Raw genomic sequence first — 27,962 nt, 5'->3', positions numbered from 1 at the left:
AAACTTGCGCTGCCCAATCGATAGGTCCTCTCCGGCTGACTCGCCGTCCCTGCAGCAGCAGCATGGACTCCCTGATACCGGTGGTCAACTTCGGACCCGGGCCTGCCAAGCTGCCGCGCTCCGTAAGTCCCAGGGAGCGCGCGCTAGGACTGCGCTCCAGGCGGGAGCAGGCGCGTTGGTGGCTGTGCATCCCTGCGTGGAGGGCTCGGATCCCCCTCCCCGAGTCCCCTGAATACTCTGCATGAGTGTGCACGCTCAGTTCAGGATATGTCGCGGGTGGGCCTTTGGAAGAATATTTTGGAGAAGGACACTTGAAGTTTGCTTGCTCAGCTGCCCCTGGCGCCGGCTACTGGTGCGCCGCGTGCTGAGTTCGGCCCGCCAGGGACCTGCTGGCTCGCTGCGCAACACACCTGTAAACTCAGGCGCTGTGCCTTCAACTGGGTCGGACTGGGGGTGCGGCGGGAAAGAAAAAGCTCTCGACTGTGCATTCGCCTTGCTCAGCAGTGCTGCGAGCCAGGCAGTGTTGAGTGGATGGGTGAATGAACATGGTGAGTGAGTGGTGAATGGGGGATCGTGTTAATTGGAGCGAAGTGTAAACTAGAGGCCCGTGCAAAACCCCTCGGGAGCAGTGTTGGCTTCAGCTAGCACTTGGAAATGTTGCTTTTCAAAAATGTAAGTTTGAAAGACTTCAGTACAGCCCAGCCTTTTCCTCTTTGCCTCTCAGAGACTCCACCCATCCCTAAACCTATTTTTCTCTGCTCTGTTACACGCATAGGTTTTTCCTCTCTGTACTGGCGTGTACCCTAAAGGCATTCTAATATTCAAGCTCTGGTAGGCACTGGGCAGCTAGCCCGGTTCGCTTCGTTTTGTTCTGGAGCAAATGAATGACTGAATTCACCCCCGGGCCATTACCAGACCTTTCAAGTGCAAGTGTAACTCATTCCCTGCCTTCCCAGCCCCCAGCCGGGTTCCAGCTCCTTCCCTAACCTTCAATACCCGCTCCCCCCACCCCCATTCTCCTCCCCACCCCCCAGCTGTGAAGGAGGCCTAGTTTCTAATGTGCCTTGGACGCGTTGACCAGCTGCCCCTGCTGTTACATTTTGCTTTTTCTAGCCGGGATAACTCTGGTAATACCTTGTAGCAACATGGGACATAGCCAAGTGCTTTTCAATTATCTATTGTTAAACAGAGTGGAAATATCCCTGGGACAGAGCCTTCTTTGTGTTGTCCTAAGAAGAGAGAATTTTTATAATTGTAGACGGGAAAGAACATTTTGCTTTTCTCAGTGCTCATAGTAGCTGAGAGTACAGGGCTTACTTTTTTCTTAGTTATTGCAGTCTGTTTTAGGTGAGATTCCCTGTCATAAATATGCAAACGTTTCTGCTACCCTCACTGGTTTTCACCCTCCATGTTTTGGACTTTTGCATATTTGTTTCCTGTGTAATTTGTTCTGTACTTATTATAAAGATAATTGTAATACAATTACTTATTATTTATTTTCCTGGAGGATTTATGCCTTCATATGTGCTCTCTAACCTGGAAGGGGGCAGCTGTTTCTATTTATGTTTTTTTCTTGAGTTAGTTGAATTATAAAGATTAGAGAAGTTTTGCAAACTTCTTTTGGCTGTAACCATAATGAAAAATATATTTCACAAAGTGAGCAAGTACCTGCACATAATTAAAACAAAAAGTTTATGAAGTATTTAGCCTGATGACTACAACGTACACAATTATATATTCTATTCTGCTTTGGTCTATTCTAGTTCATTTAAAAAAATATCGGTTGTGATCCATAAAATGATTGCATTCTTCAGTTTGAAAAAAAATAAACTTCACTTGATTAGAGGGGTATGCTTTTTGGGTAGAAGTCTTTAAACCTTTTTATAATGGTTTTGGTTATAAACCTTTATAGATGTTCTTTTCAGAGAATACTATAAAAGAATTCTATAAGAGGAAGGGAGTCTGAAAAGAAGTTCAAGGATGACTCTATCATAGATGTTTGTTTATACTAAAGAAAAGGATTCACTATAAGTTTGTTTGATCAGCCAGTGCTAATGTGTCCAACAAAAATGATGACAAATTCTTAAGCCTCCTTTTTTTGTGTCTGATTCTTTATTGCTGAAATGTTTTTTCACTCAAGTTGCGATCTAGTTTAGGTTATGTTTTATGAGATCTTTAGCCGGTATATTTTAAGGCAGCCTCCTTTGATGGCAGGATGCTTCTACAAAGGGCTTGTCTCACCTATTTTGTATACATTTTTAGAGCTTTTCTTTCTGATATTTTTACTTTATGGCCGTTCACTCATACTCAAAGGTAGAGAGGGAATAATATAATGAAATTTATAGACCCAGCCAAGATTTAACAACTAAGGACATTTTACTAATCTTGTTTCAGCACTCCCTCCCCTATACTCTCTTTCTCCCCTTCTGCTTCTGGATAAATTTTAAGCTAGTTCCAAATACTATGGCATTTCATTCCTGTAAACGCTGCAGCATGCATCTCTGATAAGGGCTTTCTATTCTTCTTACTGAAATGTGTATGAAATATATAGATGAAATAAGTACATATATGTGTGCATGTGTGCATGCTAAGTTGCTTCAGTCATGTCCAACTCTTTGAGACTCCATGGACTGTAACCTGCCAGGTTCCTCTGTCCATGGAATTCTCCAGGCCAGAATACTGGAGTGGGTTGCCATTTCATTCTCCAGGGAATGTTCCCCAACCCAGGGATTGAACCTGGGTCTCCTGCACTGCAGGCAGATCCTTTACCATCTGAGTCACCAGGGAGGCCCATATTAAAATGTGTGTGTATGTGTGTGTGTATACATACATACATAATACATATATATATATATATATATATATATATATATATATGAAATAGGTGTTTTTCTTTTCAGTGTGTAGTAATTGGCTTTTTACTTACCTTTGGGAAAAATAACAATGAGGCACCTCTTTAGCAAGTGAGCTGGGTATTTGGGGGCCCTGGGTGGAGAATGAGCTTTGCCCTTCCCCGCCTTTCCTGGCACCGGAGGATTGGCCATAAGATGGGTCCCACCTGTCCAGTTGCTCTTGTGAGACAGAATGTGCTTATGGGATTGCAGTGATCTTACAAGATGGGTCAAAGGGCTGGACAGGGACATATAGTTAAGTTCTTTTGGCGACTCAGCTGAGATTCCTCACCTGCACACTGGGGATGAGAAAATCACCTTCAGTGCTGTTGCTGAGGGGGTGATCAGTACCCCCATGGGTGTATGTGTGCATGCTAAGTCACTTCAGTTGTGCCTGACTCTGTGCAACCCTATTGACTGTCGCCTGCCAAGTTCCTCTGTCCATGGGGTTCTCCAGGCAAGAATACTGGAGTAGGTCTCCTCCTCCAGAGGATCTTCCTGACCCAGGGATTGAACCCATGCTTCTTACATCTCCTGCCTTGGCAGGCTCGTTCTTTACTACCAGCGCCACCTGGGAAGCATCCCAGCCTAATCTTAATTCACAGCAAGTGCTTCCTACTTGCTGCCCAACCCACCCATTCCAGTAGACCTAAAAGATGGAAAATTGAGTTATCAGTTTAATTTGGGCATAAATTATTTTTTTTGTCCTCTATACCTGGAACTTTTTGTGCTTTTGCTTTCAGAGAGTGGCAAATGCAGTTGTGAGAGTTGCAAATGCAATTGTGAAGGGGACATTTTCTAGGGAATCAGATTTTTCCCAAAGTTATTCTTTAACTGATATTGACAGGTAAAGAATTGTTATTAGACAACTTCCTACTTGATTTTTATTTTACCTTCAAGTGAGTTTTTATCTCTAAATTTGTGCCTTTGGAAAAACTGTATCTTAGAATTGGTCATATTGCATAATTTCATACTCAACTTGAGTGTAAGTTGCATCATCAGGGTTCTGTGGGAACAGGCAGAGAAAGGGGATTGGCTGTGGCAGGGACAGATGCTTCCTCACAGACCCAGCAGGTGGAGCTTCTACTTGCCCCTCCTCTTGCAGTTTGTGTGTCCAGAGAGAGTTGTGCATAGCATACTGAAATCATCTTATTTTCTTATATTTTTTTCCTAGGTGTTGCTAGAGGTGCAAAAAGAATTATTAGACTACAAAGGAATTGGGATTAGTGTTCTTGGTAAGATTTATTTTTGGATGTTGTGAATGTCCAGGGTTTAAAGGGAACTAATTAAAATACATCATCAAGCCTAAAATTTCTACTGGGTCTTCCCATAGGTGTTTGTAGATGTATTTTTAAATTTTAATAACTTCTGTGGCATGTTTGATCAAAGTAATTTTGAAATCAACATAAATGCTGGTGAGGGGTTTATATATCTCAGCTTACAATTTCATAATCAGTTTTTGCTATACATAGGATCTGAGATCAAAAGATCCTGTGCATTTGCATAATAGTGCCCAAACGTTTACAATATTGTTTCACATTCTTTTTACAGTTTTTGCTGTTCTTAAACATGAACTCATTGAACGCATAGAAGTACACAAGCCTTTCTGGGGAGATTTTGCATGTTAATAATTCCATTGTTTCTCTCCCCTCTGCTATTAGGAAAGATGACCTTTGAGTTCTAAAATGTACCTTTTTAAAAATTTTAATTTTCTTTTTCTTTTTTGGTAGTTCCAGAGGCTACAGAGTATTAAGAGATCGTAGGGTTAACTTTGTGTGCTGTTGTTATTGAATTTTGTTCCTTAATTTGAATTAAGTGACATGTGCTTAAATTTGTTGTCCTAAAGGGCAGCCTTTGCAAACAATTCTTGTTTGTGAGAAAGTGATGAGAAATCAGAGACTGAAGAATAAATTAGCAAATGGCTCAGTCAGTGACTACCGCCACTTGAAAAAAATCATTCTACTGTGACAATAAAGTTAAAATGTTTGCAATTTGAAGATTAATTTGAATTTTCTCTTAAAATGTGTGGTCCATCATTTGTATGCAATATGACTGACATTTCACTTTATTTTATTTGCAAATTTTGTAGTTACGTCTTCAATAACTTTTGTTCCTTTGGTTTTGAACTGGAATATTTTTCTTGTTGTTTATTTTTCCTTCCACAGAAATGAGCCACAGGTCATCAGATTTCTCTAAGATTATCAATAACACAGAGAACCTTGTACGGGAATTGTTGTAAGTATAAAAGTTTAAAGACAAAGTTGTGTTGTTCTTGTTTGGTAATCCGTATACATAGGTGTATGTTGCATTATTACATTCTGCTATGTGTTCAGAATATTTCATTCTTAAAAGTCATCTTCTTAAGATTCTTTTAAAAGATCTTTTTAAAGATTCTCCCAGATTCACTAATCAGTACATAATGCTTTTAATTTGATCCTCATCCTGCATTTGTGTGTTTATTTTTATGTGGTTTTTCCAAAGGTTTGAAATCATTATATCTGGGAAAGAGTTTTCAGCACTGTGGAAGTTAAATTGGATTAGAAAGTGAAGTCGCTCAGTTGTGTCCGACTCTTTGTGACCCCATGGACTGTAGCCTACCGGGCTCCTCCGTCCATGGGATTTTCCAGGCAAGAGTACTGGAGTGGGCTGCCATTTCCTTCTCCAGGGGAACTTCCTGATCCAGGGATCGAACCCAGGTCTCCTGCATTGTAGGCAGACGCTTTACCATCTGAGCCACAAGGGAAGTCCTAAATTGGATTAGAAGGGATTTAAATGACAAGTGGTCTACTTTGTCAGCATAATTAATTGTAGTTTAGTTCACTGGCTTTTAAATTATGGGCCTCATACAATCTGTCAGAATCAACTCTTGTGAGAAATATAAAAAAATTCAAGTGCTAGGCCCCACCCAGACTTGTTGAATCACAGCCTCTTTAGAAACTTCATTCTTAACAGACTCTTTGGGCAATTTTAAGGGTTATAAACTCTGGGATCTGCTCCTCAAATGAACTCTCTTAGTTATCTTCACTGCTTTTCTTGCCTAGAGGAAACTATGTTCTTAAATAGATTGCTGCTTTAAACTACAGTTTTATGCATTACATACTCATATAGCCATACAAATATGGTCACCTTAAAAACAAAATACTTGTTTGTTTGTTTTCTGCTCATAACACTGGTGCATGTTCATGGTGGGAAGCTTAGGGAAAAAACTCACAAATTTAACTGGAATTGTCCATAACCCCACCAGTCAGGAATAATCATTGTTAAAGTTTTAGGGTCCATCCTTGTATTATTTCACTAAAAAAATTGGATTTGTACTAATTGTGTAATAACTTGCTCTTTAAGTTGCCTTAATAAAATTCCTTAGATGGGGCAGGCTTAGTGACATTTTCTGAGGAGTGTTAGAAGCCCACCGCAATGTGCATGTCAGAGGCAGTCATCATCTGTTTGACAGCACGCGGGGCTGCCTGCTGGGTCCCCCTGCTGGGTCCCCCTGCTGGGTCCCCATTATGTTCATGGAGCAATCCTGTCCTTCACGAATGCTTGGAATGTTGGCCCAAGAGACGTGCCATTTGACCCACAGAGCTGTGAGCCTCTCCAGCCTGGACTTCTGGCTCAATGTATGGGCCAATCCCTTTGGACCCCTGTACCCAGGCCTCTGGTGTCCTTCCATCCAGTTCTTGGCCTTGTTAACTGCATCTGAATAACATAAACCTAGAACCCTGCTTTGGGCTGCTGTCCTCCCAGCTGCCAATAACCTGATAGAGCCTCCCAAGGCCTGTCTGCTCTGCTATTCTCTGGAGCCCTGGAGATAGGCAGGCATGGCTCAGAACCAGATACATGCACATCACACCACCTGCTGGCGAGAAGACCCTCTCTCATTGCCCAGCTCTTGGCTGCTTTCCTTAAGCCTCTTTTCTGGAGCTCTGTCGCCTGGCCATTTGCCTTCTGCATAACCTGTTCCTAAGTTCTGACATTGCTCAAAAGCTCGGGTCCAGTTTCCATGGCCTGTGGCTATCCCAATCATCATCTTAATTTTCCATGCTGGAATCAAATCATTTTGCTCTTAATCTCAATATATATGGAGTAGGTCTTAGGGTTATGGTCTAAAGGGTGAGGTCTAAAGGGTTATGGAAGATCCTTCTCCACTGTTCACCTGATTCATAGCATGGACCAGCACATACATACTTTTAGGACTTTTGGTTACAAGTGAGAAACCCAACTCTTGGCTTAAGCAAATAAATAAATAAATAATTACTTCATAGGACAGAAAAGTATAGGAGCTCACATGATGTAAAGAAGGTCTTTTCCTGTGTCTCCTGGATCTGCTTTTTTATATGTTTGCTTTATCAGATGGCCACTAGTGGTTGCAGATTTAGCTCCTACAAGTTCTTTCCCTCAATAGAAACAGCTTCTCTTTTCTAGAAGTTTGGATCCAAGATTTTGGAACCAAATTCCACTGACCAGCATGGGTCACATGCTCATCCCCTGGAGCTGGGATTGGGCACCCTTGAACCAGCTGGACTGAGAGCGGTAGCCAGTGCTTCCCTGAAGGAACAGCAGGGTGTTACTAAGATTCTGTCGAAACAGTAACCATAGGATTTCAACATGAAAAGTGAGTGAAGGTGTTAGTCACTCAGTCATGTCCGAGTGGCTTTTAAATTATGGGCCTCATACAATTTGCGACCCCCCAATGGGGTCACAAAGAGTCAGACACGACTGACGCGACTTAACAGCAGCAGCAGCAGCAGCAGCAGCAGCACTGCACCCTGCCAGGCTCCCCTTCCATGAAATTCTCCAGGCAAGGATACTCGAGTGGGTAGCCATTCCCTTATCCAGAGGATCTTCCCAACCCAGGGATCAAACCCAGGTCTTCTGCGTTGTGGGCAGATTCTTTACCATCTGAGCCACCAGGGAAGCCCAGACTTCCACTGTGGGGCCTGGTAAGTATCTGTGCAAGAAGCTGAGTAGATAAATGACTGATTTGGGGAAGGCAGAGATGGGGCTTTACCGTTGCGCTTACAGTGTGTCCACCTCAGGGTCAAGTGTTAGAGGAGCATCACTCATTTTCAATCTTTGACCCTGTTTACTGTCACCTCTGTTTCTGCCCAGAGCCATTCCAGACAACTACAAAGTGATTTTTGTACAAGGAGGTGGGTGTGGCCAGTTTAGTGCTGTCCCCTTAAACCTGATTGGCCTGAAAGCAGGAAGATGTGCTGACTATGTGGTGACAGGATCCTGGTCAGCTAAGGCTGCAGAAGAAGCCAAGAAGTTCGGAACTGTGAATATGGTCCACCCCAAACTTGGGAGTTACACGAGTAAGTGCTGGTAGCTGAGCTGGCCTGTGAAATGCTGGCCAGTGGGTGATCCCTCCTTAGCTAGCAGGTTACCCCTGCCCTGGGCAATTCTTCCTTCCCCTGTTTGATACCATTTAGATTGGCTGCCTGTTCCTGTTAAGATTACTAACTGGCTGCTGCAGAAGGTGTTCCTAGGCTGTTGTGTGCGTGCCTGCTCAGTGGCTTCAGTTGTGTCCGACTCTTTGCAACCCCATGGACTATAGCCCACCAGGCTCTCTGTCTATGGAATTCTCCTGGCAGGAATACTGGCATGGGCTGCCATTTCCCTCTCTACCTGGGCTGCTAACTTAGTTGCAAAACCCAGGGGCTGGGTTGGCTTTAGGTATGGCTTAATCAAGGCCCACCCCCCGACTACAGTGAGGGGACCTCTCCTGGTCCTGGTATCTCCCTCTGTCTCCTCCACAGTCAGGAAAGCTGCCCCCTCATTTTTAGAAGATGGCTGCAGCCGCTCCTTGTCTTATATTCTCCCAAGTTTCAATGCCTCTGCTCAAACGTTCCCAGTAACAGTCTCATGTCTCCTGTGTCCCATTCCAAATCAGTCAAGTGGCCTTGCCTGAACTGCAGTCTACCTTCAGGGCTGTGGGTAGAATTGGTTCTACTGGAATCACATGAGCTGAGAGTGAGGGAGACTGGCACCCAAAGGGCATTGTCCATGGACCTAGGATGTTGGATGCTGGGTGACAAGGAAAAACCCAAATACCTACCACACCATTCTCGAAGATTATTTGCCCCCGATAAAAGTCAAAAGAGTGAGATGGAGCATCCTTTTAGGATGTTGGTGGTGATTGTAATACTAGATGAATAGGATGCCTTTTACTTGTGAATGCTCTGGAATCAGTCTTCCCCTGCTAGGCGAGGGGTGTCATACCTGGTAGACTCCTGTCTCCCTAAGGAAAGAGGGGAGGAAACGTGGAGTCCCTAACTTGTCTCCTGTGATAGAAATTCCAGATCCGAGCACCTGGACCCTCAACCCGGATGCCTCCTATGTGTATTACTGCGCCAATGAGACTGTGCACGGAGTGGAGTTTGACTTTATCCCTGATGTCAAGGGAGCAGTGCTGGTCTGCGACATGTCCTCAAACTTCCTGTCCAGGCCAGTGGATGTTTCCAAGGTAAAGCATGAAAGAGGCCTGGGTCAGGGGGAACCCCGTTTGGTTTTTCTAAGGACATTTTAACATATACTGGGACAGGGAAAGGCCGACCTTCGTTGTCAGAATATTTACATCCGGACATTCACCGCCCTTTGTTGACAGTTGCCTCACAAGAGTCATACTTGAGTCCTTGGGGAATTCATCTGCCTTTGAGGGTGGCTTTTAGAAATGTTTTTCATTGACACCTTGGGAATTGCTTGCTGTTGTCAAGGGAAGATATGCATTATCTAAACTTGGGGGGGCTATGAAGGAGCCCTGCCTTACCTTGTTACCCACCCCAGCACCAAGAACATCCATAGGACATGGAGATTCCCAGGTGGCTTTCCAGGGTGGGCAGTGGGAGAGGCACCCACAGTTGCACAACACGTGGGGCAGGGGTCAGGAGGGTGAAATCTGTAAGGAAGTTAAGACAAACTAAGTGGTAGTGTGCCTTTCAACAAAAAATTCTGGTAAAATATACTTATTATAAAACTGACCGTTTTAACAATTTTTAAGCATACAGGTCAGTGTCATTAAGTACATATGCATGATTGTACAATCCTCATCACCATCCGTCTCCAGGACTTTTTCTTCCCACTGAAACTCTGTCCCCATTAAACAATAACCCCAGTCCTTCCTCCCCCTAGTCACTGGCAACCACCATTCTCTCTCTATACTTTTTAGTCTCTGTGAACTTGGCTGGTCTAGATAGCCTCACATCAGTGGAGTCATGCAATATTCATGTCTAGCTCATTTTCACTGAGCATAATGTTCTCAGGGTTCATCCTTGTGGTAGCATGTCAGAACTTCATTTCTTTTCAGGCTAAGTAATATTCTGTTTTGTGAATATATATATTTTGTTTATAGCCTACTTTTTATTTTCACTTACCATACACTGGCAATTCTAAACAATGTCAGTTGTAAAAATACCTCTTCCTGTTAGGCCAGGCTATCCCCTTCCTCCCATGTGGGATGCTACTGAATTTTCCTAAAGGTTTCATGGGGGAGACATGGAAGAGGGTTCTATATCTTACGTGGAAATTGTCCCAAAGTATTTTAAAACATCTCTTCTGAATTTTTTTTCTCTCTTGGGCAGCTTGTCTCATTTCTCAGTGTCTTCTGATTGTTTCTTTATACAAATATAAATAGATTAAAAAATTGGTTTCTTTAGGTCACCAAGGACAGCAGCCTTATTTTAAAGATGGGCTTGGAGGTAGAAAAGAGATGTAATAGAGTGAATAGGAATATTTACAAGGTCTTCACAGTGGTGGGCTTGGGCTGGCATCTTCCTGGGGAGAAGGACCAGGCAGATTCGTAACCTGCAGGATCTAAACTCACAAGTATTGATTTTCTGTCCAGATAGAGATTCCTTTAGGAAAGGGAATTAGCTCTGAACAGGATTAAAATAGAGTTACTTCCTCATAAAAACTGTGGTTTAGAAACAGACTGGGGAATTTGACATACATTTATGAAAGATGACCAGGGACGTTTAAAATAGCAGCTTTTCTGTTTGGCAGTTTGGTGTGATTTTTGCTGGTGCCCAGAAGAATGTTGGTTCTGCAGGGGTCACAGTGGTGATCGTTCGAGATGACCTGCTGGGATTTGCCCTCAAAGAGTGCCCCTCGGTCCTGGATTACAAAGTGCAGGCTGGAAATAACTCCTTGTACAACACACCTCCCTGTTTCAGGTAACTCCAGGGTGTGGCTTGGGGACCAGGGAAGGAGGGGTTCTCAGTATTTCCCATCAATACTAGGTGACGTTCTGAAGCTGGACATGATTCTGTGAACTGGTAACCTAATCGCCCAGATGTTCTTCAGGATTCTCTGCCCAGCTCACCTCTTCCTCATCCTCCTCTGTGTACTTTCTGATCAGCTTTCCTTGCCTTTCTTTTTTGGGGTGTTTCTGTTTGGTGTTGGTAGCCTTGGTGGTTCACCATTAGCCCAAAAGCTTTCTGCGCATGAAGTGTCATGCCTGCATCTCAAACAAGCAGTGCAGCTTTAGAGAAGAACTTTCAAAGGCTGGGCTACCTGCCTTTTTCATTCCCTTGCTGGGCCTGCTTGAAGCCCACTGTTTGGCATTGAACACACTGGCTGGAACAAGCACTTCGCTGTTTTTCACCCAGTCTGCAGGGGTCCTATTAGCCTGGCTTCCTGTTACTCCTAGTCAGAGTCTGCATTACAGCACTTTTGGGGAGAGTAGGTCTATCCCACCTTATGGTCTTTTAATGCTCAGACTCAGGAAGTTGGTGAAAATCTTTGTGACACTTAGGATTTAGCCTAAGTTTTATTACTAACAATCTGTGTGAGCTTAGGCAAGTTGCTTAGTCTATCTGTACATCTGGTGTCTCCAAGAGTAATTAGTTGCTGATGAGGATTGGATGATTAAAATATGTGTCTAAAATGTGCTTGGAGGCTTCCCTTGTAGCTGTCAGTAAAGTATCTGTCTGCAATGCAGAAGACCTGGGTTCAATCCTTGGGTTGGGAAGATTCCCTGGAGAAGGACATGGCAACTCATTCCAACATTCTTGCCTGGAGAATCCCATGGACGGAGGAGCCTGTAGTGTCTAACCCTCTACCACCAACAAGTGCTTAGTCAATGCCTGGCTCTCAGTGGCTTACAAATGTTCAGTTCGGTTCAGTTCAGTCGCTCAGTCGTGTCCGACTCTTTGCGACCCCATGAATCGCAGCATGCCAGGCCTCCCTGTCTATCACTATCTCCCAGAGTTCACTCAGACTCACGTCCATCGAGTCAGTGATGCCGTCCAGCCATCTCAATGTTAGTGCTGTATTATTATTTACCAGCAGGGATAAGAGCCAGAGTTTATAGATTATCTTATCTTTCCAGGGCATCTGTGATACAAATAGTGATGTGTATGGCCCTCTTTTTCTCCCAAGCACCCTAGGAGGTAGGTGCTCTAATTGTTATTCCCATTTTGCAAGTGAAGAAGCCAAAGCCACACTTCTAGGCAGTGGTGTGGGTTTGAACCCAGGCGGTCTGACTTGAAAGCCTGGATAAGTGCAGCCGGTGCCTTCATGCTCTTCAACAGCAAAATGACCGGTGTGGGTTTGTGCTGGAAGTGTCCCATCTCTGGAGAATAGATGGCTGTTGGAGTCCAGCTCTTTGAAGTTTTTCAGTGATGGTGGATGTTCTCATAACAGAGCACATGAAGAGGGGCTCAGGCCAGTGCAGGCCTCGGCCACATGCGGGCCGGGGCTTTGTTAGCGGTCTCCCTCCAAGGTGCTGCCTGTGGGAGAGACACTTCTTCCATATAATTTACCACAGGAAGAAAAGAGCTTTTTCCGCAGCTGGAATGCCGATGAAAATTGTTGCTGGTTCTCTGCGCGGCTCACGTAGGCTGCAGCAGCTCTTCACTCTGTGTCCCCTGCTTCCCTCAGGCAATGGAGGTGTCTGGTATTTTCTCCTGGTTACCTGTCAATCCCACTCTGTCTCACTCTGGTTGACAGTGCTTCTGAAGTGCCTGGTGGGGATTGCGGGGCAGGGCTGAACCTGTCTTACCCACTTGTCTCGTCTCTGCGGTTTCTGGTAGTGGACAAACCGGTAACCACTGGCCAGCTGGGAAAGGAGTCTTGCTGTGCCGAGCATTGCTGGGCAGTTGGGCCCTGGGGAAGGGGCTCTGGAGCCAGGCCACACTGTGGCAGGAGGTGCTGGGAGGCGTTCAGTCCTTACCAGTTAGACCAAGCAGCCAGGGTCTGGTCTTGGGCTCGTGAGTCTTTCAGGCAGAGGCAGAGGCCTCCGAGGCTCTGGGAGCAAGAAAGTGTGTGGGGCCGGGAGAGCCCTGGCCCTGGATGTGCCCTGAAGGCCAGCAGTTCTGATCAGAGCATAGACTGGGGGAGCAGGATGAACTGTCTTACCCTCTGGCACCTTCTCTATGTGAGTGAGTGACCTTGAGGTCAATTTAAAAAAAAATGTAATGAATATGTTAAAATGCAGCCTGTTAATATTAAAAGTCAGCAGAAATAGTGAGTTAGCAGGTGACTCTGTCTAATGGGAAATAAAAATGTCTGGAGTCAGACCTGGGGGAGGCACTGAGAGAAGGTCCGCCTTGAGTGGCTCACAGAGGGTCATGCCCCTGCCGGTGCCTGTGCAGGCCTCTGCCCCAGGCCTTGACCAGTCAGGTGTGCAGGGTCAACCTGGTCACCTGGGGGTAGGGGCACAGGGTGGGGGAGGGCAGACACTTCCTGCCTAGAGCCTTTCTGCCTAAGGAGGGAGCTGAGCCAGACACACAGAAACAAGGGGAGAAAAAGAGCAAGGTTTCTTCTCCAGACAGATCAGGATAGTGAAAACAGACCATCTCAGGGCAGGACTGACAATAATACTTGATCAGGATTGCATATAGCTGATTCACTTTGTTGTACAACAGAAACTAACACAACACTGTAAAGCAGTTACATGCCAATTACAAAAAGAGTCACATCAATGTGGAGGCCAAAAGAGATTGGGTTAAATATATTCTGACCCAGGACACCCCTTGGTGTCTTGGATTCCTTTACTCTAAAAGAAGAGAAAAGGAAAAACAGTAAACATCTGTGTGACTGAGCAGTTACCTACAGTCTATGACTTGGAAAACTAAGATTTCATTTGGTGTATTTTTAAGATTAGAAAATTGTAGCTCTCCCAATGAGAACAAGCATCGAATGGAGGAGAGAGGAGGGTTTGTGCGTGACACCCTCCCCAGGCCTGGCTGTGAGCTGATAAGGCACCCAGAACAGTTCAGAACTTTGTATCACGTGGAAGTCCTTGAAAATGTCCCAAGTTAAAAAAGAAGCTCTTTTTTTTTTTTTTTCTAATAAAATAGGAGCCAAGTGACCAGAGGCCCTGGGCAGTTTGTTTGAACTGAGCTGGACAACTGGCCTTCACATAATTGCCTGTAACTCTGAGCAGTGAATTGGGGTGGAATAAAGGACCATGTGGACATTCTGTTCAACACTAAGCCCAGTTTGTGGACAAGCAAACAGATTCCTAAAATTCCCTTCTAACCCTATAAGGCAGATTTACTTCCCATGACTAACGGGACCTGTAAGTATAAATTCGTTTTATCTATCGTATGAAGTAAAGTAGCTAATGAGAAACAAAATATTCCCCACTAATCCAGGCCATCCTTCTTATCAGAATGGGAGTGTGGGCCTGCTCAGGAGGCTTAGTCCTTCAGAACAGCCAGGGAGTTTCCAGGGCTTTCTGGGGTGCTTTTCTAATCCCTAGTGCCCAAAAAGCATTTTGTATTGCTTAGAAAAGTTAACACAAGATCTTGGCAAAGGTTTCTGCGGCGAAACTACTGTTAACTGCTTTCTGTGCAGGGCGGATGCAAATAGAGCCATATATTTAATTATGCAAATGAAGTGTTACCATACACTGCTTTGTGAATTCTTTCCACCCAGCTGGTGGACAGGCTGTGTCAGGACAAGTGCCTGCCTTTCTTCCCCTTTGAATTGCTGTGTGATATTCCAGAGAATCGATCTGCTGTGATTTATATAGTCATTTAACGCACAGGCTTAGACAGTACACTTACACTGTGTGAAAAGAAAGTGAAAATGTTAGTCCCTCAGTGGTGTCCAACTCTGCAACCCCATGGACTGACTGTAGCTCTCCAGGCTCCTCTGTCCATGGATTTTTCCAGGCAAGAATACTGGAGTGGGTTGCCATTCCATTCTCCAGGGGATCTTCCCAACCCAGAGATCAATGGGAAAATGGGTTTCCTGCATTGCAGTTGGATTCTTTACCGTCTGAGCCACCAGGGAAGCCCCAAGCTGGTGGCATTTTAGAAGTGAAGACAATACATCAGTTAAAAGTGATACCCTGGTTAGTGGGGAGAATGGAGACCAAGATGCAAGGCTGCATAAGCATCTTAGGACCCCTGTGTTTTGAAGATTTTGGATGGTATGGGAGTGGAAGCGTGTGTTAGCTATGCATTAGAGGTTCCAGTTGAGTCATGAGGCCAGACACCCTTCCACTTCTGGGGCATCTGGTCTCCAGGAGAACTCACTTCCTTCCAAGCCATCTGCCTTACACTGAGGCTTGTAGACAAAAGCTAAGGGTCCTAGTTCTGGGCGGCCTGTAAAATGGGTGGGTTCTGCGCTGACTGTGCTGCTCAGATCTCATTAGGATTAGCCAGGAGCATGGGCAGTGAGTCTGGGTATGGGGCTGGGTCACACACCAAGAGGGAAGTGTGCGGGTACTGAGGTCTGGCTGGGACCATGGACCTGGTCTGAGCCTTTGCTGCAGCTGTGATCTGATGACTGAACTAGCAGCTTGGGAACCCTGGGAAAACAGCTGCAGTGAGGAGTGAAGCTTGGTCACCAAAATGGACTGTTGAACAGGCAGGACTCACAGGTGACTCTGCTGGGATCATGTGGTAGGGTGGGTTTATGTGGTTCCTGGGGGAACGAGCAGTTTGGGGTTAGATGGAAATTCTAGAGCATCTTACAGGAAAGTGGGAGAACGCCTTATTTAGAACACACGTGTGAGCTGTTATGCCCCTGTAGCAGCTGCTCTTGGCACCTGTGTCTGAGCTGTGGTGCAAGCCTGACCGCCCCACTGACAGGTGAGATAGTGGTTGAGGGTCTGGAGCCCCTTTGTTATTTTGAAAAGAGCTGGGGCTTTGGAATCAGACCAGCTGGGGTTGGAATCCTGCCTTATCAGCTACTTATTGGATGTGAAAATCATGCAGAGTCAAGCTCTCTGAGCCTGTTTCCTCATCTGTAAAATAAGATAATGGCAGCTCTGGCCTCAGACTTTTTTGATCAGTAAAAGGGAGAGCAGCCAACAGGGCGCCTAGCCTGCTGAACGTTGCTTGCCTCCCCTTGCTTTCTCCTTTCTCCTCTGCCCCTCTGATTTCTCAGTCTTTATCCAGAGAGCTTCAGCTGAGGCTGTAAACACCCAGCGGCTGATTTCTGCTTTGAGCTCCCTCCCCTCTGGCCCTGGACACCATTTCTCATTCCTTCCAGGGCCATCTGGGGAGCGCGCTGGGGAAGCTTCTGGAGGAGCCATCGCATGGTTCTGGGTACAGGCCGTTCTCTGCCCGGTGCCCCTGGGCAGCCCCACATTGGCTGCTGCCTTCTGGGGGTAGAAATACCAGAGTTCTCCAGCCACCTGGAGGCAATGAAGGAGGCAGGCAGTATCTTGGGCTTCCCTGGGACAAGCTTCTTGTGTGTCTTCCCCTCCCCACACTGTCACAGTGTTAATAAACAAGGCAGCAGCTATGTTGGGGGGGTACCCACCCCAGACCTTCAGTGGACCTAGACACCCAGCAGCTAAGTCTACACAAATTCCTCTGGGGAACCTTTGTCCCCCCTCGTAGAGAGGGCATAGCTGGCCTTCTCCATATGCCCAGCTCGAGCTGTGTCTTTTCCACAGAAGACCTCTGTTCCTGCCCTGTGGGCTTTCAGTGAGGTGCACACGGAGCCCTCAGCACCATTTTATTTTTCATTTTTTGGTTGTGCCATGTGCCATGTGGAATCTTAGTTCCCTAGCCAGGGAGCCAACCTGTGCTCCCTGGACTGGAAGCTTGGAGGCTTAACCACTGGACCACCAGGGAAATCGCCTCAGCAGTTTTTTTTTTTTTTAAATAATTTTTTTCTTTTAAAAATAATTTGTCTAATGGTGTCTTTAAGTCTATTTTAGTACAGCTTCAGTTTGCTCAGATATCTTGTCATTTGTACAAAGCTGATCTAAATGGATATATGTATTTTTTTTTTACTCTTTATTTTAGCATCTATGTCATGGGCTTGGTCCTGGAGTGGATTAAGAACAACGGCGGGGCAGCAGCCATGGAGAAGCTTAGCTCTATCAAATCACAAATGATTTATGATATTATTGATAATTCTCAAGGATTCTATGTGTAAGTGGATGGTTTTTATCTCACATTTTGCCTCTTGTGAATTGAAAAATGTGTTTATGCTGTGTTGGTTTTGGAACATGGATGCAGCCATCTTTCTGTGAGACATTGAAGTCCCCAGGAGTGTGAGGCACGTGAGTTTTCCCTCCTGCATCTGAACCCCAGGAATACTGGGCTTTGGGACCTGTCTCCCACTGGTGGTGAAATTGCTCACACTGCACAGCCCTCTTTCCCCACCACCTCCTCTCTATGTCCCCGGGGACAAAACATGAACATGCCAGAAGCTCTCAGCTTTGTCTCAGGACTCCACTGGAGACCCTCGGTATAAGCACCCACTCCTGACCTCTCTGGGATATTTACCCTTTTAGAAAAGCTTACTCTTTCCCCTTATTACAGGACAAACTCTCCAGTCCCGGGCCTGTAGTCAGTGAATGGAATTGGCTCTGGTATAGTTGACTCCTAGTTAAATGTCCTTGTGACTAATTGATTCATGAACATGTGTTGACCCCTGGACCAGCACCAGAAAAGCTATGGGCCTTGTATTGATCTCTTAGGGATGCTAGAGCAAAAGTACCATTAACTTGGTGGCTTAAAACAAGAGAAATTTATTTTCAGTTATCAGGAGTCTGGGAGTTCAAAGTCAAGCTGTCAGCAAGGCTTTGCTCCCTGCAGAGACTCCCGAGAAAAGTCCATTCCTGGCCCCTTCCAGCTTCTGGGGGCTTTGGGCATTCCCACCTCACCCAGTCTCTGCCTCTGCTTCATGTGGCCTTCTCCTTCCTGTGTGTCTTCTCTTCCGTCTCTCAAAAGGTGGTCTTTGGATATAGGACCTACTCAGATAATCCAGGATGATTCATCTCATCCAGAGATCCTTAGCTTAATTGCACCAGCAAAGACCCTTTTTCGCTTCTTTTGCAATAATTACTTTAATTATTTGGCTGCGCCAGGTCTTGCAGTATGTGGGATCTAGCTCCCCGACCAGGGATTGAACCCTGGCACCCTGCATGGGGAGCACAGAGTCCTAGCCACTGGACCACCAGGAAAGTCCCGACCCTTTTTCTTACTAGGTCACATTCACAGGTGAATGTGAAGGTGAGCACATGGATAAACCTTTGCAGAGGCCACCATTCAACCCCCTACAACAGGCCTCTCACCAAAATGCCACATATAAAGTACCTACTATAGTGCCTGGTACACAAAGAGCTTAACAGGTGATGCTTTCATTTGCTTTCCCTTCCTTCAAGGTGGGGACTCCTGTGGGAGGATCTGACTTTATGCTGTGTATGCACGCCCATTTCTACACACATATTCATAGATACTCTCATTGTCCAAGCCAAGACCCCCTTCTTAGTGGTATTTACTCTTCGGAGTTCAGTCTGTTGTAACAAAAACATCTAGCTGACAATAACAAAGGAATTTTTGCTCTCTTTTGAGAACTCAGTGGACCACATAAGACACACACACACACACACACACACAGACACACACAGACACACACACACACACACGATGCCTCAAACCTGACTTAGAGTTGTATGTTTTACCAGGACTTGGTAACACATCTCCATAACCAACATAGATACTCTCATTGTCCAAGCCAAGACCCCCTTCTTAGTGGTATTTACTCTTCGGAGTTCAGTCTGTTGTAACAAAAACATCTAGCTGACAATAACAAAGGAATTTTTGCTCTCTTTTGAGAACTCAGTGGACCACATAAGACACACACACACACACACACACACACACACACACGATGCCTCAAACCTGACTTAGAGTTCACACACACACACACACACACACGATGCCTCAAACCTGACTTAGAGTTGTATGTTTTACCAGGACTTGGTAACACATCTCCATAACCAACCATGGGTGAGGGGTGGGAGTGTACTTATGGGGCAGCCATGACTGCTGGTGTCATCTCTGCCCTTAACTGATTGCCTGCTCCTATGAGTTCTTGGCCTGCAGCCACAAGCCCTCAGGGAGTCCAGCTTGGCTGAATGACTTAACCTTTGGGGTCCTCTTCCATATGCCATCTGGAGGAAGGGATTCCCCACTATGCATTTCTGCCTTCTCTGTGGTTCTGTGGCTTGGCCCTTGGGAATCTTCCATTTTAGATCCTGATATGTGAGAGGGGAAGCCAGAGTACTCCACTAGCACTTACTAGAGCCATTTTAACATGCGTGATTGGCCATAGATGGTCCAAGGAGTTCATAGCCAAGGGCTAAATGATGAGTCAGGAGCTGAGGACAGGAGGATACTGCTTTGGCTGGAGGAGACGGGAGGGCTTTTAGATGAGCTTCAGCCTTGGGCGGGAGTAGAGTTAGGCAGAGAAGGCATAAGTTCTTCTGTAAATTTTTAGGAAGGGAAAGAATGGCCCCTGTAAAGCACTGAGGGAAGAAAGTAGTATGTTGGGAGAGCAGAGAGTGGGCTGCCTAGTGGGCATGGCTTGTGCTGGGATTGAAAAGATAGTGTGGAAATGTCAAAAGACATGTTTACTTCATTAGTTTGTTTACCCATTTGTCTGTTTACCCATCCACCCACCCTCCATGTACCCATCCATCTACCATCCATTTACCCGTCCATCTACCATCCATCTGCTCATCCATCCATCCATCCATCCACCCCTCCAGTAAATGGTGCCTGAGCACTCCTCTGGGCTAGCCTGGTTTCAGGCTCTGGTATTACCAAGAAGAATAAGTCTTATTCTTCCTGGCTTCCTAAGAGTGCACAGAATATGAATGTGAGTGAGAACACGTGGCAGCTATTGTGAAGGGGAGACCAATGTTTCTGTTAGCATTTGACTTCATGTATTTCTTGGGAAATGTATAGGCACAAAATGGGAGGACAGAAAGAATGGTGATGCCCCCGGAAGAAATCCAGAGCATTAGAAAGAAAATAAAGTATAGAAGGAACACCAAAAGTCCCAGAAATTCTTCCCCCAACTTGAGATCCTTTAACTGTAAGCACTCCCCAGCATCTTCCAGAAAGCAGCCCGCCAAAGCCAACGTGGCAGGTGGGTCGTCTCCTGGGCAATCTGATCACTTTCCCATGCAAAACTCCTCATTCACTTATGAACAGGCTTTTGAGCCTGAACTTACATCCTCTTCTGAATAAACCACTTTCTGGGAACTCCCATTCACTCCCGGGCCGCCTGCCCAGAAAATGTCATCCTGGCTCATGGAGTTACTGTGGAACCCTGTTACCATAGTCAGGAGCACGCTTTGTTCCCCCTCACCCCTGTTCAGCAGCTGGACACTCACGAGCTGTCTCTGTGTGCGTCTGGATTTTTAGGAAATGCTTTGCTATGGAAATATGGCCCTGAAGGGGAGGTGAGCAGTTTCTAAGAGGAATACCAAGGAACCTAGAGTTGGAATTTACCATTTACCATCACTTTCGCTCCTCATTTTTGTCCCCCTTTTGGTGCCCCCCTGCCTGGTAAAGCAGCCCCTTTATGGAACAGTTTTGGGCAGTTTGCTGGGGGTTGGACCACCTCTGCCAGTGTTCCTGGCCGGGGACTCAAAGACTTGAGAGGGCCACTGCTGAAGTCCCTGTTCATTCTATAGCCTGACCACCCACAGTTGCTGGCTGGCTATGAGTTGAGCCCACGTGGGCAGTGTAGCATCTTGGCTGTAGAAACCCTGCATTGCCACTTACTAGCATGTGGCCTTGGGCAGATGTCCTGACCATTCTCGACTCAGTTTCCTCATCTGTACAATGGACATAAGTCCATAGAATATTATGACCATCATGAGGGTTAAATGAAAATGCAGATGAATCAAGAGTATATAATGGAGGGGTTTAAGGGCTCTTGCTCTGGGTCATTTGTGTAAAGGATGAGAAACCCTACTTGGTAGGTAGGGAGCATTCCTGAAAGTTAGCTCTTAATATTATCTGTGGTTATTACGGAAAGCATCTGGGATGTCCCTGACACATAATGTTTAATATGTATTAGATACTAATTTTTTTGAATTTGTTTATTTTAATTGAAGGATAATTACTTTACAGTATTGTGATGGTTTTTGCCATACATCAATGTGAATTGGCCATAGGCATACATGTGTCCCTCCATCTTGAAACCACACCCCCACCCCCCTCCCTCCCCACCCCATCCCTCCAGGTTGTGAGAGAGCATTGGCTTTGGGTGCCCTGCATCATATATCAAATTAAAATGTTTTAGATATTAACTTTAACATGCTAAAGATGTCCAAGTGGTAGAATCCATTTCAGATCAGAGGTCACCTTTTCTCATCAACTTCCTATGGGAACCAGGTCTTAGGAAAGAGGGAAGCACCTGACAAGTCCAGAGACAACCTGAAAATAAAGCAGGCAGAGCTCTTGGTGTTTTACAGATATTAATATATTTTATTGCTGTCACTTCCTTGTGAGCAGACTGTGTTTTACAGCAGCACAGACAGGTTAGGGTCAGGTGCAAAGGGCATGTGGGATCAGACAGGGTATGAACGTGGGGAGAGAGTCTGTGGGGCTGGTTTCAGAGTCTTTACTACACTAAGGAAACAACAGAAATCACAGATGATGTGACTTTCTATTCAAAATGCAGGAACCAGTGGAAAAGATTAGAAATGATTATGTTCAGATTTGTGATCGGTTACATCAAAATGTGTAAAAGTCAATTACTTTCCCAAATTCCAGAGATAACAATAAAAAATGGGGAAAGATTACATTCACAATGATCACAAACATTAGTAAATATTAGTTCAGTGTTTAACTAGGAAAGTTAGTGCAAGAGGATAGCTGAAAAATATTTAACATATGTGGACATTAGTAATATGTAATGTTAGCACGCTGCTGCTGCTGCTGCTAAGTCGCTTCAGTCGTGTCCGACTCTGTGCAACCCCAAAGATGGCAGCCCAGCAGGCTCCGCCGTCCCTGGGATTCTCCAGGCAAGAACACTGGAGTGGGTTGCCATTTTCTTCTCCAGTGGATGAAAGTGAAAAGTGAAAGTGAAGTTGCTCAGTCGTGTCTGCCTCTGTGCGACCCCATGGACTGCAGCCTACCAGGCTCCTCTGTCCATGGGAGTTTCCAGGCAAGAGTACTGGAGTGGGGTGCCATTGCCTTCTCCGAATGTTAGCATATGATCTATTAAAATACAAAGCTACTGGCAGAGGGAAAGACAGATAGCTGGAAAAGTTCAGAAACTTTTGTTTACTTGAGAATTGCATTTTGGTTTTTGTTGTTGTTAATTTTTTGGCAACATGTGGGATCTTAGTTTCCTGAACAGGGATTCACTCCACACCTCCTGCATTGGAAGCAGGAAGTCCTAACTACTGGACCACCTGAGAAGTCCCTGCATTTTAAATTAGACAAAAAAGCATGTTTTCAATTGATTGAAGCATCGATAATTCATTTAAACAAAAATTAGAGTTATATATTTTCATCATGCCATGCATAAATTCTAATCAATCAAAAAGATGTAAATGCATTGAAATGCAAGACATACATATAAAATCCAGCGAAGAATTTCTGTTTAAGTATAGAGTGTACAGAGGCCTTCCAAAATAAGCCATAAAACTCAAAAGCCGTAAAGTAACAGACATTTAATTACATGAAAAATTGGAAACTTTGCTACAGTTCAAGACATCATAAACAAAACAAAATGATAGATATGAGAAAAACTTGGTAGCATAGCACTTATAAGGGTTACTTTTGCTATAGGGAAGAATCCACAAATTAAAAAGGATAAACAAACAAACAAACAAACAAGCAAAAAAAACCAGGCATGAGGTGGTCTAACTGTATGAGCAAACAACAGGGAAGAAATAGCTGGCTAACATGAAAGGGATTAATTTATTTAGGAAATGAAGATTAAAACCATGAGGTGTTTTCCTTCTGATCAACAGAAATTCTAAACATTGATAACAGCTGGTGTTGGCAAGGGACCACACTTTGGTTATGTCGAGCGTAAATGTGTTCAATTTTGGAGTGAGGTTGCAACACCCATCAAAGTTCACAACTCTTACACTTTGACCAAAGACTTACCTTAGGCACCTGCCCTCTGCCACTACTCTGCCTGGCATGGAAGTGTGCATAAAATCAGGTGCCCCCAAGTCCAATGTGGGATGCTTACAGAATGGGGAAAATCTGGAGTCAACCCAGGTGTACTTCAGGAGGGGTCTGATGAAGGAAATTAGGGTCCACCAATAGTTTGGGGTGGGGCTTGCTAGGCACCCAGCACCCTATTTGCTACAAGAACTTGCTGGGGTCTCCAGGGCTTGATGGACACGGCTCTCTGCCACACGCCATTCCTTCCCCTCACCCTGTCCTAACCCCTCCCTCATGCCTTCCTCTGAAACCTTTCAACCTTCTCTGGGCAGAATTACTTGCTCAGCTCTGTGCTTCCACAGGGCTTTTTCCGTGGAATTTTAATTCCCTACACAGCCATCTTGCTAGGTTGGAAGCCACTAATTCCCCTTAATATATTTCTTCTTTGCCTCAGCCCCACATCAGAGGCACTGTTGGGCACTGTGCAGGTATCTGCTGCATGCTAATTTCATCTTCAGTTTCTAGGTTTTAATGTGTTGTTGCTGTTATGGTACCATCTACTTTCACAGTAGCATGGGTAAATTTGTTGGGGAGGACTGTAAATACGGATTTGTAGTTACAGATTTGTAAACCCAGGTTCTTAATTCTTCCCCCTTTTAATATTTTTTACCCGTAAACCACATGTCCTTTTTGCTGCTCCGGCTCTATAATTGGACTCTCACGTGGGGAGCCTGAGGCAGCAGAATATCAAAGGAGGTAGACACTAAAATTTTAATTTAAATGTCAACCAGGAAACCTACTGCCTGTGAAAAGGTGGGGGCCAGAATTCAGGCTCAAAGCCTGTTACCAGAGACCTGATTTCCCTTCTTGGGTCTCTTTTGTCTGTTAATGTGGACTTGACTCCTGTTAACTTTAACAAGATCTGTGTATGTGCCCTCAGGGGTGAGCATAGCTGTTAATGGGGGGCTTCCTCACACTGCTTTTATTTGCTGTTTAATTTTAATGAATCCTGCCCTGTAGAAATGGAAAGATAAAACAGGATGTGCTTGAGAAGATGGGGAGAGAGTTATGACATATTTTCCCCTTGTATTTCAGAGTAGCATGTCAGCTCTCCTTCTGTTTGTCTCATTTGGTTGTCAATGAAAAATAATTTTGGCTTGCTTGCTTTCCAGACCAGAAACTGAAGTCAAATACTAACCTATGCTAGATGAACATTTGACTCATTCATTTTTCAGAGTCTGTGTGAGCCCCGTGCAAGGTGCTGGGAATAAAAAGACAAATTTATTTGATTTTAACAGATACTTATATAGCATTGAATGTGACCCAGGCACTCTTCTAAAGTGTATCAGTTGTCTGCTTTTGCATCACACACAGAAAACTTCAACACTGACTTAAAACCACAGCCATTTTCATTGCTCAGGATTCTTTTCTGTCAGCAGGTTGAGGTGAACTCAGCTGGGTGGTTTCTTCTGCTGGTCTCATCTGAGATCACTTATTCAACCAAAGTCATCTGGTGGTTCACTTGGAGTCTAAAATGGCCATGCTCACCTGTCTGGCAGCTGGTGCTGGCTGTTGGCTGGGGCTGTTGTTTCCTGCAGGCTAGCTGGGCTTGCTTACATAGCAGCAATGTTTGAGCAAGACAGGTATAGAAGCTGCATGTGCCTTGACTTGGAAGTTGCATGGCATCATTTCTGTTGCAGTGTCTCTCTTTAAAAAAAAAATAACTCATTTATTTTAATTGGAGGATAGTTACTTTACAATATTGTGATAGTTTTTGCCGTACATCAGTATGAATCAGCCATAGGTATGCACGTGTTCCCCCCATCCTGAACCTCCCTACCCACCCTAACCCTCCAGATTGTCTCTTGGTCAAAGCAAATCCACAAGGCCAGCCCAGATTCAAAAGCTGTGAACACTAGGCCCCACCTCTTGCTGGGAAGGCTACAGAGAATTTGTGGCCATTTTCAAATATACCACAGAAATTCTCTGCAAATACTTTGTTGTTTAGTTCTCACATCAGAGAGGTGCAACAGGGAGAGTCAGTAAGTTTCAAGGTCACATGGTTTGGGACAGTACAGTGTTGTAAGTGCTTTGAAAGTTGCTGCTCATTATTTTTAAGTCTTACAGCCACTATTCAGACCAACTTTTTCTTCTCTTCAGCCTTGTAGAGAAAGGGTCATTCATGTTGTTCTGTGGCTGCCCTGTGTTGGAAGCTTCATGTATGTTGTGTCAAAACTTGTCTGAAATGGTGATTTTATTAATATTCCCAATATTTGGATGAGGAAACTGAGGCTCTTGGAAGTTAAGTACAAGTTGTATAAGAGAACGCTAACTCCCTTTTCCAAATGCAAAAGTGGTCTCCTTAAGTAAATTATAAATGTCCTGGGGCAGATTTTTAACCTCTTGTTTGCATCTAGAAAATGGATTTTAAGAAATTTTCTGTTGACTTGTTAAAGTTGTACATTGCAGAAAATTATCTGCAACAATAAACGTGTTTTTCAGATGTCCGGTGGAGCCCCAGAATAGAAGCAAGATGAATATTCCATTCCGCATTGGCAACACCAAAGGAGACGATGCTTTAGAAAAAAGATTTCTTGACAAAGCTCTTGAACTCAATATGATCTCCTTGAAAGGGCATAGGTGAGTACATGTCGCATCCAGAAGCTTGTCAGAGAATTGGTTTAGTTTTCAGATGCAGTGAAAGTGTTAGCTGCTAAGTCATGCTGGACTCTTTGTGACCCCATGGACTGTAGCCCGCCAGGTTCCTCTGTCCATGGAATTCTCCAGGCAAGAATAATGGAGTGGGTAGTCATTCCCTTCTCCAGGGGATCTTCCCGACCCAGGGATCAAACCCATGTCTTCTGCATTGGCAGGCGAGTTATTTACTGTCTGAGGCACCAGGGAAGCCCCTTCAGATGCAGAGTAAAACACATCCAGAAGCCTGCCCAGCTTGAAGCAGCAGTTACTGTAACTAGTTGAAAAAGACCAGTTATTACAGGATAATCTTCTTATTGCTTTTAGAACCCTTAGCATGATTTCTCAGCTGAGAGCATGATGGAGCCCCATCTTCTAGGAGCTTTGGTCAAAATTACCTTTGAGGCTCTCTGCTGTGACAGCTCAGAGTTTGCCATCCCGTCCATGGGGCAACTGGCACCACCCTGTCCAATGTAAGAAAGAGCCTCAATTGCTCCTGCTGGACATCAGAAAGAGGAGTTAATTAATCCTTCAGGCTCCATGAAAAATGTATGTCCTTATGCACAAGAGTACCTACCAGATCCCTGCCCCCTGTACAGCAGGCTCATCAAAGAGTTGAGTTAACCTAGGTCACATGTGAGCATGACGCTCACTGTGTTGGGAAGAATTCCTAAGGACTGAGATGTCTGAAACTCTTGGCCTCCTATGGGTATTTTCAGGTTAGAAGTTGGACACGATGATCTCAGGTGCCATGACTCTTAAAGGAGTGGGTGACTGGAAGGAGGGTGGTCTTGATGTTAAGCCAGATGCTCCTGTTCTTAATGGCTGCATCTGTGGTCCTTCCAGGTCTGTGGGAGGCATCCGGGTCTCTCTGTACAATGCTGTCACTGTCGAAGACGTCCAGAAGCTGGCAGCCTTCATGAAGAATTTTTTGGAGATGCACCAGCTATGAGCGGATCCTGACCAGTATATACTCTGCCCTTGAACAATGAACGAAGCTGAAAGTCACTTGGGAATGGTTACAAAAAATATTAACAAATACGGCATTTTCTCGAGTGATATGATAGATTTTTCTTTCTTAGAGAAAAACAGCAACACAGCTCTGCCAAACTGTTGGTACTTAATCTTAATTCTGACTTTAACTGGAAGCCTTTAAAAAAATCTTCCCTCTCTTTTTTCTAAAAACTCTTAACTAATACTGTCTTTGCTGCTACTCTTTCTGCTTAGATCTCATATTCAAAGCTGCCTGTGGCTTTAATTATGCAAATTGGCAGGTTATTATTTTTAGAAACACACAAACAGCATGGAGAGTGGGATGGGGTCCTCTGGGTGCTGAATTTTGATCCTTTGCAAAATGACAGCAGTGGGGGTCTCCTGGGGTTCTGCAGCTATTAATTCAGGTCACCACCGTCCATGCGGTGAGTTTAGGAGTTCAGACTAAAAGGCAAACTGGAAATTTTTTCCTTATACTGTTATTCTCATAAAGAGATGGAAGTGACATACTGTATGTTTATATAACAAGGTCTGTTTTTAACACTAAATAGTTTATATCTCCATGCACTTATGTTTTCTAATAATACAGTTCATGTGGGTGTATGTTCAGACTTTGAGAATTTGATAGGATCCTTCACCTTGTGCATTAAAGTGTTATGTTTTCAACAGCTGTGTTCCTCCCCTACCCCTTCCTTTTTAAAGCTACTTCACAAGGGTTGGAAGCTCCCTGGTTCACTTTCCATTCCTCTCAGTGGGTAGAAGAAAGGTTGGTTGGTTGGTGGTTTCTTTGTTTTTCAGTTATGCCATTAAACTAAAAATCTCTGTTAAACTCCTCTTTCCTTTGTTCACATGACTGTTTCTGTATGGTGTTTGGCCAGTGATGCTGTGAGTTTGGGAAGATCTTTGCTGAAGACTCTTTTCCCCTGTTATTCATCCATTGTCAGTGTTTTATGTTGAATACATGAAGGACATTAAAGTCCTAAAACATCTAAGTCTTTGTCAGTGAATTTCTTTACCTGCTTTTTAGACAGATTGTTCTTTTAGAAAC

The 27,962-nt window shown here is 44.7% G+C and overlaps 1 protein-coding gene across 1 annotated transcript; it reads left to right on the top strand.

Moving 5' to 3' along the window:
* On the top strand, positions 1–27,906 carry PSAT1 (phosphoserine aminotransferase 1). The gene is made up of 9 exons (XM_004004296.5): positions 1–122; positions 4,066–4,126; positions 5,057–5,126; positions 8,001–8,206; positions 9,185–9,357; positions 10,893–11,062; positions 17,102–17,230; positions 25,730–25,867; positions 26,768–27,906. The coding sequence occupies exons 1-9, from the start codon at positions 63–65 to the stop codon at positions 26,871–26,873; spliced, it is 1,113 nt and encodes a 370-aa protein (XP_004004345.1). The 5' UTR covers positions 1–62; the 3' UTR covers positions 26,874–27,906.
* The last annotated feature ends 56 nt before the right edge of the window (positions 27,907–27,962 follow it).

The sequence above is a fragment of the Ovis aries genome, chromosome 2 (genome assembly GCF_016772045.2).
Source record: "Ovis aries strain OAR_USU_Benz2616 breed Rambouillet chromosome 2, ARS-UI_Ramb_v3.0, whole genome shotgun sequence".
NCBI lineage: Eukaryota > Metazoa > Chordata > Mammalia > Artiodactyla > Bovidae > Ovis > Ovis aries.
Note: the sequence above shows the minus strand (reverse complement) of the source record. Positions and strands in the feature narration are given on the sequence as shown.

What these genes read in the sequence shown, in the direction of transcription:
- PSAT1 (XM_004004296.5), top strand. Translation starts at nt 63, where the DNA reads ATGGACTCCCTGATACCGGTGGTCAACTTCGGACCCGGGCCTGCCAAG. An exon ending in CTGCCAAGCTGCCGCGCTCC is followed by an intron (nt 123 to 4,065) that starts GTAAGTCCCAGG and finishes TTTTTTTCCTAG; the next exon opens with GTGTTGCTAGAGGTGCAAAA. An exon ending in AACCTTGTACGGGAATTGTT is followed by an intron (nt 5,127 to 8,000) that starts GTAAGTATAAAA and finishes GTTTCTGCCCAG; the next exon opens with AGCCATTCCAGACAACTACA.